This window comes from Bacillus rossius, chromosome 8 (assembly GCF_032445375.1).
Source record: "Bacillus rossius redtenbacheri isolate Brsri chromosome 8, Brsri_v3, whole genome shotgun sequence".
Taxonomy (NCBI): domain Eukaryota; kingdom Metazoa; phylum Arthropoda; class Insecta; order Phasmatodea; family Bacillidae; genus Bacillus; species Bacillus rossius.
In genome coordinates, this window is record NC_086336.1 from 58519797 (window position 1) to 58535209 (window position 15413).

Sequence of the window (15413 nt, forward strand, 5' to 3'; positions counted from 1 at the left end):
TTGTATCTTATGAATATAATATTTGTGTTTCAATTGAATACACAAAAATACTAAACATGATTGCAATTATAACTCAAATAAATTTCAAAACATTTATCTTATTAATAACAAAATAAACATTATTATGTTGAAAAATCACATAAAACCTCTAATCTTTATATATTTATTTTAAGAACATATAAGTTAAGTTTCAGTTACTGTCGTTGGTAGTGATGTAAGTGTTTTCAGAATCTGAATGGAGTAATGTTCTACAAATGTTGAGTAATTTGTGAAAATGAAGATTAAGCGATTATATTAAGTATAACTTTGTTGTCAGCGTGCACTTGAAACATCATTACGAAATTCTTAATGTCTTTTTCTTTAAATCGATTGTTCTGATAGTCTGAAGTAATGAAAAACATAAATGACCTTTAAATATTTTGACATTTACATTTTAGGTTAGGTAAGTTCACTAAATAGCTGTTATTATTTACTTAAGTGCATCACTTCTCGTAGATGAATGTGAAAATTTTACTTCAATTCTGATTGTGCTGAGTGAGTGATTTTGTTGATGATCATAGTATACACTGTGATTAATTAAAATCAGTTTGAAATATTACTTATAACTACAAAATGGCTTTTTGTTATCTAATGCTTTTCTCTCTGTAAATATACTTAAAATAAATTGTAAACAGAGTAAAGATATGCTATTAATTAATGAAGACATCTATGTATCTGGAGAGTTTGAGTAACAGTGTGTAGCAGGTAAGATTAGTAATGGGACAGGGGAGATGGGGAGGGGAAATGCTGTAGTAAATATGGATAAGAGGGGTACAGTAGGGTCAGAATGAGGGAAAAGAGAAAAGCATATAGGGGGAGGGGAAATACCAGTAGAGAGAACTGGCAGGAATGAGAGGAAAAGGAAAAAGTTTCATGATAGAAGACTATGATGAGGGGAGTCGAGATAAAGGGAGCTAGGTGTGAAATGCACCGCACGTACAAATAGGAAGGAGGAGGGGAGACAACCAATGTAATAAAGAGTATGAGGAGGGAGGAGCGAGTGAAAAATGTAATTATTTATGGGGGACGTACAAATGTTTTAATGTACAGGTAGGGGTTATAAAAGCTGTAAGAGGAAACGGAAAAGCTTGTGGGGAAGTGAGAAAAAAATGAGGATGGATCTAATTACAAATTGAGTTCTACCGAGAAAAAGAGTTTCCAAGAGGCAGATGGAAGAGGCCAATAGGGTGATGCGGGTAGGAAGTGGAAAGCTGGGAATAGATATGTAAACATCAGGAGCCAGTTGGAGGATGATAAGAGTGAGGATGAAATATATTTAAATTTGAAAGAGCAGGAAATGCAGTCAATGTTCTTGGCAGAGGTGGTCGTGAAAGTTTGGGCGGTAGGAAGAGGGGGATACCATCTGGGAAATGGAGAAGCGGTGACAGGAAGGGAAACAGATAGGCAAGGGAGTGGGAGAAGGCTTGGAAACAGGAGTTGGACAGGGCGGAAGAGGGGTTCGTGGTTAGGGGGAGAAGTGGGAATGGAAGAACAAATTTTGCACTACCGCATATAATCAACCTGTTTTCGTGTTTGGAACTTTGAATCTAGAAATTTTCGACCACAGTCGTCAGTAACAGCCCCATACAGGGCTCGATGATTGTGGCTTTGTTCCAAGGACACAGTCCTTCGGCGTCGTAACGTGAGTCAGTATGTAACCACGGATTTAACTACAAACTATACTTAAATATTCATCCTTCGGTACCTGCAAGCAGTAAACTGTTTGGTGCAGAGATCAGTGAAGAGGTTATGTCCAACATGTTTGTAAATCTTACATGTACTTGTTTGGGTGGTCGCAAGATGGTTTCCACAATGACGGTGAAACTTCTATGAGTATGAATAAAAATACGTTAATATAAGTTTGTGTCTGAGAGACATTAACGAATTGACAACAGTAACGATTTCTTTGGAACTAACATGATTTTTCAGTGCCCAAATTTATTTATGCAAGTGTGTATGAATGTTCACTTCAGGCCGAATTTTGAGCTAGCCCGGGAGGTCTGGAGTGTGTGACACGCTGATTGAATCATTTGTGCCCTGGCCAGTTTTATACAGCTCTTTGTGCCCTAGCTCGCAGCACACAATGTTTTTCGTACATTTCATGAATTTAACATTACCTAACTGAAGCATTGTAATCTTCCTGCAACATTACAGAAATGGGCCAGCAACTGTGGGGCTATGGGTTCTGATTGTGTACTAATCTTTTCATCTGCCACAAACTTCTATATGTGCTTTTTCCTCACACATTAAACATTGATAATCTGTGCGTAAGGATAGAACACTGCATGAAAAAAAAAAACTCTTTTGAAGACCAAATAGTATGTACTTTAAGAAGTGATGGTCAAAAATGTTTTAAAATTGTGTGTATAAAATTTTTCCTTTTTTTTTCGTTACCAACGTGATTTGCATTATTTAGATAGGTTGATATACCTTATAAAATAATTTATTTTCTGCAGATTGGTAGGTACTCTTTAAACAACAATTGTTTTGTTCCTTTCAGTTAGCAGAGGGTAACATCTGCCCTACCCAACTGTCAGATGTTACGTGAGCCATTGCACTGTAAAGAAAGACCAAATGTATTTTCGTTGGCTCTGTTTGTATAAAAAAAAGTTGATGAAATGTAATTGTTCATTCTATGAAATTATAACGGGTTGGAAAATTTTCCGGTTTTGCAGAAAATTTTACAGTTACATTGCCAGAAAATTTTCCCAAAAATATATTTCTTTCAAAAAATTGGAAAATATGTAAATTATTTTTTAAAAAAAAATTAGTTAGGAAATTTTGTAAGGAAATTATTTTAGAGATTTGTGTGAATACCCTATTGTAGTTAAGTGTTATCCTCTCTAATGATCTTGCCAAGATGTCTGTAAGTCCAAATAAATAATAAAAGTAGTTTGCCAGTAGCTGGTAGTAAAATTTGAACAACCGAATTATTAACACTAATGTCCTCAAGTGTAGGTTTATTGAAAACATTTACTGTAAAATTTAAATTACAGGAACAGTTCATTTGACCTGGTTTATTAATAATGCTTTGGAGGAAATATAAGATTCACAGAATGTAAAAAAAATATTTCACACTACATATTTTCACAATAGCCCCTCTATATTTGTTTAGTATTTTAAAAATAAAATTTATAACCTAGGCCTTATTGTAACAAGATTTCATGTTCTGTTACAAACCAATATGAATTACTGTCTGTTGACTTGTCAAAAAATTTTTTTTTACAAATGTTGTACTAGTACAGAGTACCAAGTTGTTAACATAACTTTCATCCATTTTAGGCAACAGGTTGAATTGCTGCTAAGCATGGAGAAGTATGCCGTAGATTTGGACAAAGTCTTGGATGAGCTCGAGTTCAACGAAGGTGAGTTTGAAATTTGAGCTGGAAACTTTACTGCCCGTTAAATATTGTGATCAAAGAATTTGACGAAAAAAAGTTATTTTCATTTTATTTCTTTTAGCATTTACACATTATCGGTAGAATTTGATGGCCATTAAATTCAGGGATGCCGTGGTCAGGAAAAACCGGGAAATGTCAGGGAATTCCATGTACCTTGGAAAAGTCAGAGAACTCAAAAATATTTCTGGAATTACTATACATACTTATGAAACAACACACATTTCCCGCACTGTTGAAATATAAATTTTTCAATTTGTTTAAGAAAACATGTTTGTCTTCTCCTGTTATTTTTAACTCTGTCACGTCGCAAACACAACCGACAAGACGGCATGTAACATGCCACATTAGACCTTATAGCGTGTCCTGCCATTTCGAATAATTGATTGACACTGATCTTGCTGTGATGTACATTAAGACCGATACTTTGGCGATCTGACTAATCGATGCGAGCAATAGATGGAAAAATTCTTGTAACTTCCTTGGCGCAAAGAGACTCAGAAGCCCAACTATTAGAAGATAAAACCTCTTCAATTACCAAGCAACAGGCTCAAAATGTAGTGAATGATGATTTTTTTTTACCGACTTACCACAAGTTTTTATTGTTATTGTTGTATGGGGTCATGTATATAGCCTTGTTATCAGTAGATTATGGTTTTATTTATATAAAACTTTTTTTGTAATACATACTTACTCAACCAAAATAGTGGTAAAATTTATATGTTGCATTATTATGATAAAATAATTTGTTTTAAGTTGGTATAAAACTGATATATTCCGAACAGTAAAATTAAATTAACGAGTATTTGTGGTTTGAAAGTGATTCAAAAAGAGATGCACTATAAAAATAAATTTAATTAATTTTTCCTATCCATGCACTTAGGTACAAATTTTGTCCGGAAATAATGACAGTCCTTGAATTTGAAACATTAAAATTTTTGTCAATGTCAATTAAGTTTTGGTTAAATGCTACTTAATTCCATGATAACTTTCATTTTGGTGCTATATGGTGTACTAACTTGCTTTTCTCTTATATGCAGTGTTATGATCCATGCTTTTCGGTGTTATTTTTGTTTTATCGCAATTCATTGTATAATCTTGTCCCTAGTTATATGAATTTTGAAATTTCAGAAATACTGTACATTCTACGAACATTTTATGTGTTTGCTATTTTTAACTTGCAAAATAGCAACTTTACCATTACTTCTTTGAAATGTGTTAGTACTTTTTAAAACTAATTTTTTTATAATAAATTGTGTGTTTGTTCAATTGTAGTCCTACACATATGAACATTATTAATTCATGTTTTGGTGCATTTTTGACAGTTAATTTCGTTATTTATTTATTCTACTAGAAGTATAAATGCATGTAGTTAAACCACTCATCAAAAAAAGTACTTACTCTAACTAATGCTAAAAGATTAACTTTCTGAAAGGACATCTCTTATACAAATTATTAGATAGCCATAGTATGCTGGAACAAAATTGCAGTTTATGAACTTTCCAAAATAAGTTACCAAGTACGATTACAATTCTATGTAAGGGTCTCGCAATTTTCCCATGTAGACTGAAAAAACCTGAAAAAGTGAGGGAATTTCATATTCCAAAATGTGTAGCAACCCTGAAATTACACAAAGTTGTCAAAATATGTGTGTGTGTGTGTGTGGGGGGGGGGGGGGTGTTTTTGTTTGTGTTTTTTTTTTGTGTGTTTGTTTGTGTGTGTGTGATATAATACCTCTGTGAACCTTCTAGTATTTTTGGCTGTGTTCGTTTTAGATCGTGCAGAACAACTAGCTTCTGCTCTGAGCAAGAGGACTGCCAATGGAACTGCACATATTGGCTATGTAAGTTATCCTAAGCAAAAAAAAAATGTTTAATTTTAATACTTCTGATACTCATTTTTAGTTAATATAAAGTGCAGCATTTAGGACTTGTGCATAAAAGGGACCTGGGCACACATAAGGTGTGTAGAGGCGTCAGAGAAGAAAACATGCAAATTGAAAACTGCTTAAGATATCCTCCTGTTGTCTGCCTAGGACATTTAAAGATACGCAGAGATTGGAGGAGAGTAGCTATTTTAGGAGAGTGAAAATGGTTAAAAAAAACATGTTTTCTGAACACTATTTAGGCATGAAACCACCTAGTACAGATTCGTGAAAGCACTTCAGATAGGTGCACTGAAGCTTTATCTTCTTTTATACATCATAATACGTTATGTTTACCTCTTAAAACTCGTAGTTATCCTAAGGCTGCGTGCCAGTCTACAGCCGTGCGCTTAAAGACAATACCGTGCTAGATTCACAAGCAAGCGTGGCTCTTATCATCCCGCCTTTCTAACACAAGTAACACCCCTGGCTATTCGGGCTCCTTAACAAGGTACTGGCCAACCAGGCATTTTTCCAGAGTGTCGGTTTTTGAGGGATAGGAGAATTTGAGGGGCGAAAACAGTAGGACAAAAAAGTTTGAGCGATGGGAAAAATAAAGTCTTTTAACGTATATTAATGATTTGATTATAAATGATACATGTCAAGGGGAAATGTTAGTTAAAACTAACTATTGCAGTGCACTTAAAAATATTAGGTCATAAATAAAATATTTTAAAAAAAAATATTTAAAAACGTGTTTAACAATATACAGTATACTTTGACTCATGTTTTATTACAGTAGTTGTAACAGCCATGTAAAACTGCAACACAATCATGTATTGAATTTAAATAATAAAAAAGACAATTTGTGCCTTTAAAGAACGTTGCATAATGTACTGTTGTAAAACTGATAATAAATAATAAATAAGGGAACTGAAAGGAGAAAAGGGGGGGGGGGGGGGCGACCAAGTGTGCGGATGTAAAGGTACAAACAGTTTTAATTTGGGAAACATTTTCTATGTGTGATAGGCTCAGTGTTAGCTAATTAGTAACATAGTGTTAACGGCGATTTCAATTATGAGTACGTACTCTTATGTCAAAGAATAAATTTCTCTATAGAACAATTGCCTTGTACTACAGGAATAATGTACAGCACAGTAACAAATTGAAGGTGGCATTCAGTCAGATAAGCATTTACTATTTTAAAATAATTATTTTCATGTAACTATATTCGTGGTAAATGATAAAAAGGTGGACAGTAAACCATATGGTACTTAACATAATTGCCAATTAGTGTAATTGTTTATTTTTTTTACCTTAGTTTATAGATTAGTAAATTAGTTATGCATCCACTACTTATACAATTGTAGCATAGGTTTTATTCATTGCATTGGGCATAGTAAATATTATTTCTTTGTAAGGAAAAAAATTTTCTATTGAAAATTTAACAGTGTTCCTGACCGTGTGTAATTCTTGGTTGTAGGGTCCAGCTACTAGAAAATCCTCAGCACCCAGCATGCACTATCGACGGCCTGCATTCGAGCCAATCAACCTGGCGGACGCCGACTTTGCAGCTGCCCCCCAGCCTTCGGCCAGCTACGTGGAGAGTTCCTACACCCCGCAAGGGTCCACCAACCGCGAAAACAGGCATTCTGCTTCACACTGGAAGCAGAACGGTGTCTCAACACCTAACATCGGCAGCATGTTCTCCAGCCTGAACGAGTTTGTGGGCGACAACAAAAACGACTTGAAGAATCATTCTCCGTCTTTGTGGATCCAGAACAACTTGGCAGATGGCAAAAACACAAACAAAGGGAAATCTGAGAAGCGGAATGGTTCTTTGGATGTTTTTATTTCAAACAAGACTTTAAATTCTGGGGGTCATGTGTCCGAGTGTGATACGACCGATGGGCTGTATTATAACGAAATAAGCAAGTCGGTTGAAACTATTGGGAAAAGTGACATATCGGGTAAACAGGATATCAAAATGAAGAGAAATCTCAACACTGGAATTCCTGAAAGTAGTATGTATGAAGAATATTTGTCGAAGAATAGTAAGAGAAGTGAAACTGTCGGTGGGACACCCAGCATTGTTCGTGGACTGTGCGATACGAATACAGATGGACTTACGTGCCAAACTTCTGAAAGTAGTGTTATGGGAATAGATATTTCCTGTGAGGCTGAGGGTTTAGGATGCAACAGTTCCAACCTGTGTAAAGAGCAGAGCAGTACGAATTATGTTAGGGTTATCAAGAATAATATTTCAGAAACTGAAGTATCTGGGTTAAAGAAAATACCGGAAGGAGGGCATGGCACTGGGATTAAACCAAAGGTCTCAAATATTGAAGGAAAATTACCTGCCAACAACGCTGACAAAGATGTTGGTACTAAGCTTTCTGTCAATGAGGCTGACGTTTCCATTTGTAACTCGCCAACCAGCATGACCGTAACAAGAGATGTTCCTGGAGAAAGTTCTGAAGCACAGAGTGTAGCGGCGGCCGTTCCGCCAGTGATTGGTTTTACTTCGTTTTCGGACATCAGTGACGAAGAGTTGCAGCAGTACTTGCAGGAACTAGAGGAGGAGGTTGGGAACGAGATGGACAGTCTAGCTGCAGGCACCATTGAAGTGCAGGAGTCTATCACGGGTGACGGTTCTGCTCATGCTGCATTCGCTCCCGCTGCACAAAAAGTTCAAGGTGACATTCCCGAATCAGACGGAAGGAGAGAAGACGAACACGAAAGAATCATTACATCGGAGGGTGTAAATGTTTCTAATACTGCAAAGATAAATGATCATGTACCTGAAGTTGAAAAGACCAGTGATTCTTCTCAAGTTATAATATCAGATGTAAGCATTAAGCCAGTGGATACCGGTTCCCAACTGTCCGAACGTCCTGCAGCTGTTTCTGATCCATCTGTTGCGCTTCCTGTCTCTGTGCCACTTGAGGCTCCCGTAGCTTCACAGGAGTCCATCACCAGCACTGCATCCCAAAATAGTGCCTCTACATTGTCTCAATCTGCAGTGACTGTCCCTTTGCCCAACACTACACCTAGTGCCTCTGGACTGCCTCAGTCTCAACCCGAAGTCTTGTTGCAAAACACTACACCTGCACCCAATGTCATGTTGCCCAAAACTACACCTGAAATGCCTCAATCTGTACCTGATGTCCCTTTGCCCAACTCTACATCATTGGGCTTGCTTCCTGTTGAAAACTGTGATGTGCCAGACAAGGACATGAGCCAAAGAGATGAGGGTGAGCAAGTTGTTTTGAGCTCCGAAGATAAAAACCTCGTCCCTGCTGTGAACAGTGTGCTGGCCAATGTTAGCTCCTCGAAACCTGCATTGTCTGTTGTGGATCCAGTGCTTGAAAATGCTGGCATAAGTGCTGATCTCGCTCAGTGTGAGTCCTCAAACACGAATGTTGCAGTCACAGAGGAGGGATCATCAGCTTCTTCCGGCACCACTCGTGTGCAGCCTATCACCTCAACAGCACAGTCTTTTCAGGATTCTGAGTTGCCTCCATCGACAGTGATGGAACCTCAGCATTCTAGTGCGTACGCCATTGGCGAGGTGCTGGCCGATGCCATCAGCTCATCATCTGAGACTGTTTCCGACGTTGCATCCACTGGTGAGCGTTTATCCTCGACAGAAAACTCATTTCCCGCCACCAGCGACGTCACAGTTTCGGGACTTGAAGAGAAATTGGTGCAGGACAGTTTACCAGGAAATGAACACCCACCTTATTCTGATCCAGCCTCGAAGGAACATTGTAGTTTGGGTGAGGTTGAGAGGACTTTGAACGATGGTACAGCTCAGTTACTTCTGGAGGCAGCAGCTGCCTCACCTCCGAGTTATCAGTCTGTCATTGATGCCAGCAACTTCGACAGTTTGGGGGACAGGAATAATGGTTTTTCGCAGGAGGTTAACCAATTCCCAAGATCTGAAGTGAACGTGTGTGCGGTGAAGACACCCGAGGAGGACAGTTCAATCGATGTTCTGGGAGAGGAAGAAAGACCATCTCGACCACATTTCTTGCACTTGCCCTCAAAAATAAATTTGGGTGATCAGAACGTTGATACAGCGTCTTTAGAATCTCCACCAGCAATGCTGACATATGGTATGCTAGTACTCCCAATGTTTCTAAGTTTTATTTTATATATTCGGAACTTTTTTTGGATTTTTTTTATGTGTCGTCCCATGTCATTGAATCTTAGGTTACCCCAGCAGAGTAAAGAAAAGTAATTTTTTTTAATTTTATCTGGTTTCTTGAGAATAATTATTACTTACTTACCACATTATAATCTAATTTAACTTTAAATAATAATTTTTTAAAACTTACATCACAAAATGTAGTTTAGAATCAGTAATGTAAAAATTTTTAAAAAGTTATATGACAGAGCAAATTTAAAAGAGGCTTAAAAACTTTTAAGGCCAGACTATGCTTTTCTTCTCCAGTTACAATTTCCAGTTTTGTTAAATTTACCAGAAAAAATGACTGCTAAAGACAAAAGTCCAAAACCTTGGAATGGCAAAAATTTCTTTATACAATGAAAGGTCTTTAAACTATCACGTACCGAATCACAGCCATGCCGAATTGGGTATTTTGCCGGATTATCGAATAATGGGAATACCAGAGAAAACTTTGTATGCAGTACAATGGTATTTAAAAGAAGTTGAAGTAAGTTGGTTTATATAAAGAAGAAAACAGGTGGATCATCCACTGTCTAAAAATGTCTGATATCACATCGCATCTGTGATTCAGATCGCTTTGTAAAAAGAATCATCATGGAAATGTAATTTGCTAGAAAACAGGAAATACTACTAAAATGAAAACTACCTTAAAAAATAAACTCTGACAAAAATTATGTGACCTCGGTGGTTAAGATCGACAGCCGGAATCCACCCGAAAATGTCTGAATGTGAGCATCTCAGTTGGTGCCATGTTACAGATTGTGCTGAACCATAGAATGCAGGGTTAAAGACTTTAGACTGTAGTTTGTCTTAGTTTGATAAAATATATAATTAAAGGCTACCGAAATATACAAATATTCAGATAGAATTAAATTATGTTTAACTTATTTTTGAAATACAGGATGTCCATAAAAGAATGTCCCCGTATCAATGGTATATATTGTAACTGATTCCAATAGGAAGTGGCTCCATCCTGTTGCAAAATAAAGTTTACAGATTCACCGTCTACTAATTGGGGAAAGAGCCATTATTTCGTGCAGCAAGCAAGAAAACAACAAATCAGTACTTGTGCATGCGCTTATCTAAAACTGTTTGAATTTAATTGTGACCTTGAACCAACACACAACAGTGCTTACTGTTGATACTGTTAAATTTTATAACTGGGACATTCTTTTATGAACATACTGTATTTCTCTCATAAAAACATTTAACAAGTGAACAATAACTCAGCATGGCGAGTGGGACTATGCCGTAAGTTATTACATAATGACGTGACGACGTGGTAAATTCATTGCATTTGATTCCAAAGGACCCAGGATATAATCCTGATTAGGGCATCCTGATCTCAGTTTCACATGGTTTCCCAAAATCAATTCAGGTAAATTCTGTTGCGATTACTAACCGCATGGCCACTGTGTTTCTGTCTCTTAATGACCTCGTTGACAAGATTGATTTCAAAAGTTAAGTATTTCATCTCTAATGATTTTGTATGCTAAGAACAGTCAGGGTGTCCACAGTTAGTACTTTCGTACTAGATCTAGTACTTTTATAAGTTTTTTAGTGGTCAAGTACAGATCTAGTACTTTTTTCTTTAATATAATATTATTACAGTAACTCCAATATGTTTTATTATTAAGCGTAATTATTTTTAAAAACTATGGAATGTATGTGTGTGTTTGGTGTGATATATTTAAGTTAGAGCATTGCAATGTCATAATAACTTCCTAAATTGTTAAAACCATAACAAATTATAATTTAGTACTTTTTTTTTTCAAATCTAGTACTTTTTCTCGCCTAAGTTGGTACAAAATATTTTTTCCTTGTGGACACCCTGAGAACAGTTGAGGATGGTCACGGTAAGATGGGACGCTTTCCACCCGCAGGGCCGCCGGGCGAAACCCCTTCGGCCAACCCTCGTCTCTCGCTGTGCGACAACCCGGGCAGCGAAGGCACGGTGTCGTCTCCCGACTTGTCGGACACGTCCTCGGTGGAGCAGGCGCCCTCCGACTCTCCGTCGGACGCGGTGTCGCCAGGGGACCACGCCCTGGGCCGGCTGCCCCCGTACTGGGTCCCGGACGCGGACGCCCCCAGCTGCATGCTGTGCGACCTCCGGTTCACTGTCATCAAGCGCCGGCACCACTGCCGGGCGTGTGGCAAGGTGATGTGTGGCCAAGACCAGTATTCCAACACACAGTAATGAGGGTCCAGGTGTCGGATGGGCTTCACCTGTACCCTAACCATATTCATAATGTACGACAGGATATGTACTGCCAATCCCTTATTTTTAGGGAACGGATCTGGATCTGTATCTGTATCTGTATCCCAAATTCCATGCATGCGCAGAGCTCACCTTTTCGTAGTTTTTGTCCAGATGGTATACCCATGTCGTTTTTGTGATCATTTAGTTTGTTTATTTGCCAAATGAAACTTTATGGTAGTAAAACAATCCTGGACTAAATTTCTACACTTCATAGCAATAAATAATCATAACTATCAAAGTACTTGAGATTATTAGAAAAAAAGTTCTGTTTTTGTGCGATGGTGCTGCTGTCTCTAATAATTTTGCCGTAACAGTTGTATCGATGGTTGCGAAATGTCCGCTAGAATGCATTGAAACGTGTTTCTACCCCCACGCGGGGCACCGTTTATAAAAATGGTTACTGATTTGTGTCCTTGCTGGGATTCGGTTTGGACATGTTCTGGAATACGGCCTGCGAGTTGGGTTACTGTTGTAGCCCAACAAGGCAGTGCTTGTTCTCTTTCTTAACCGTTTAAATGGAGTATATTCGGAAAATGAAGAATGGCTGTAATACTATAATGATAATAATGCACATCCCATTTTCAGATTACAAAGTCACGAAAAAGTGGGTCTTAAAATCGAGTAGATCCTGAATAAATGCCCCATCTGTATGTTGTTAGAAGTGGCATCTAGAGAAGGCTGAAAAATGCATGGGATGCTGCTATCTTGCAGCATGTACCAGTAACCAGTTCAGGCCATTCTGGACATATAGTGACCAATCACGAGCAAGCAACGAGGCAACTGTTTTCACACGTCTTGTAGTCAAATCCAAAACTGCAGTCTAGTGGCTGTTAACATCAGCTGGAAAGCAAGCTGGTACAGTTTGGAGTGGATAATAGCATGTTTTGTAACTACTCACCAGCTGGATTTTTTTGATAGCCTAGCATGCAGTTATCACCTCTGTGAACATACTTATTGAATGCAATGATAACGTTAATGACATGTTACTATTTTGTATTGCGCTGTGTCCAGTACTGCACCTATCTGCAGGGTTCTTTATGCATGCTCTAGTAAGATAAAATTATTAAATTGTTGTACTTATAAGATGGTCCCTTTCAGGCTAACTCTTATTCTAATGTACGTAAATGAATATGTACCAACTCTTACAATTATCAATTTTAAACATACACTTTTTTTTTTCTTTTTGAGTAAACTATATTATTTTATGTGGTGCCAACCCAACTGAATGACTTGGAGATTGTGAATATATTCACAAAGATGATACGGGTTCAATTCCCTATGTCGTCACATTGCTATTTTTAACGAGTGGGAAAAAAAATGATTGTTGTTGTGAGCCGGTGTGTTTTCTCAAGGTATTCCCATCTCGCCTATCCTTTCATTTATTCTGTCAACGCTCCATTATTTTCTCATAGGGTCACAGCAAACAATGGGCAGTTATTTTTTATGTTGTTATTAGGTTTGATTTCAGAAGTTCTCCAATGAGTCTTAAAATGATGGTGTCCTTCAGGTTCTCTGTTCAAAGTGCTGCAACCTGAAGTCTCGCCTGGAATATCTCGACAATGCAGAAGCCCGTGTGTGCCAGCCCTGCTTCGAAGTCCTGGCCAGAGGTAACTAATACCTTTGCGTGTTATTGTATGCCTACATTATTATTGCTCTTAAAAGTGTTGTAGGAATAAAGGTTTGAATTCCATTCAGAGTTCTTTCTATGACATTTTCTGAAAAGTTTTAACCTAGTTATTTAATTAATATTTGACGTTCAGGTTTAATGACAGCATTCCCGGTACTTAAAAATTTTTTGTTTAATACTATATAATCCATGTTATCTTTAAAAGATTTGTGCAATGGGAGTGCATGACTTGATGTAAGTTTTTGGACATACGCCATTGCTAAGAACTTTTTCTGTTGAAGAAAAACTAATAAATAAAATAAATAAATAAAAATACCCAAAAAAAAGACAAAAAACACACAAAATTAAGCAAAGAATTGCTGTTGTCAACAAGGATATGAACACCACAAAATATTCCGAAACAGGAATATGGTCAGCAAACAAAGAAAAACAAAGAAAAATGTACTAAGAGAACGAAAAAATCCCCACAAATGATGACAACACAAAAATATTGAAACCCAAAATAATTCAACACAACAGTACATTTTTACAGTATATTTTTTAGTACATTTTTCTTTGTTTTTCTTTGTTTGCTGACCATATTCCTGTTTCGGAATATTTTGTGGTGTTCATATCCTTGTTGACAACAGCAATTCTTTGCTTAATTTTGTGTGTTTTTTGTCTTTTTTTTTTGGGTATTTTTATTTTTATTTATTTATTTTATTTATTAGTTTTTCTTCAACAGAAAAAGTTCTTAGCAATGGCGTATGTCCAAAAACTTACATCAAGACTATAGAATCCAACTGAAAAACTTTTCAAACTTAGCACATTCTATACTTAGGTCCATACTGTATGTACTCAAAACTCTTAATTTCAAAGGAATTTTCATTAAGTTTAACATTAATCTGTAATTTTTAAACTTTTTTTTTGATTCATGATTATTTCTCTTACAACACAATATTTGAAAACTAAGTAAAATATTACAACACTGTCACACATGACGAATTAATTTGTTCTACAAGACAAAGAAATTTTTTTTAATGTTTTGTGCTTTTTGTGTATGCAAACCTAACATCTTTTTTATTTAAATCAGTAGTTTCCTTAAACATATTTATAAATAGGCTTATTTGTATAATGTGTTCACGCAATTATAATCATGTCAGCATTTAACCTCAGGTAAAGGAATCAGTAATCAGTAGGTAATCAAAGTACATACAGTCAATAATGAGCCTTCACTAAGCTGCTCGTTAATGTCTTTCACGTAGAGGACTTTGTATACTGTCTTGTCTATAGCAAAGAGATAAATATTTACATTCGTGGACCATTTATCATCCAATCATAATGACTCACTCATCTTGCAGAAAATTCTAGGTCTGGCAGTTGTGGGAAAGGTTTAGTTGTCATTTGCAGCCTACAGAAAGCACCACACAAGATCCAAACATACGTGAAATTACATAAATTTTATAATGTATTCTCCATTTAGCCTGCGCACAGGACTGTATGTATTAAAGTTCCCCTGTATATGGTTTAGGAAATTTTGTTGTTTTGCCTTATCAGGTAAAGTGCCTATTAAGTTTGTACACTTAGAAACGTTTTTTTGTTAATTTCTAAAAATTAATAATGTATTTTTTCACATTACCAGGATGACCATGTCACATTTATTGTAATGGTATTTGTACAAAAGCATCATTTTAGATTAACGTAATTTTCATCAGATTACATCAATCGTTGAAAAACAAATTCAAATTGTGTTAAAAATAACAATATTAGTGTTGCAGTTTGGTATAAATTTGGAAATTGTATAATAAAAATTTAAGTTTTGGTAGATCATTCACTTCCAGTTCCACGTTTTAGCTTTAGGATGTTTGTTCGTTGTGCCCCATGGCATTGCTTGCTGTAAGGAATCGCTAATGTCCGAGTGAACCTTCTGTGGTCTCGAGGACATTAAGAAGAATTGGTGTGTCCTGTGCTTAGAAATAATGCTGTGCTTCTCTTTGTTTCATCCCCCACTAAAGGATGTTCAGCTGTCGATGGAGATGTATCGCCAGGTGTGG

General features: G+C 36.7%; 1 protein-coding gene across 1 annotated transcript in view; it reads left to right on the forward strand.

Moving 5' to 3' along the window:
* Positions 1 to 231: 231 nt before the first annotated feature.
* LOC134535027 (zinc finger FYVE domain-containing protein 9) overlaps positions 232 to 15413 on the forward strand; it is a 47782-nt gene continuing 32600 nt past the window's right edge. Inside the window, exons 1-6 of the mRNA XM_063373859.1 lie at positions 232 to 442; positions 3322 to 3404; positions 5213 to 5280; positions 6785 to 9419; positions 11377 to 11651; positions 13261 to 13360. Coding sequence (XP_063229929.1) covers positions 3347 to 3404; positions 5213 to 5280; positions 6785 to 9419; positions 11377 to 11651; positions 13261 to 13360 — 3136 coding nt within the window. The 5' untranslated portion in view covers positions 232 to 442; positions 3322 to 3346. The remainder of the gene's footprint in view (positions 443 to 3321; positions 3405 to 5212; positions 5281 to 6784; positions 9420 to 11376; positions 11652 to 13260; positions 13361 to 15413) is intronic.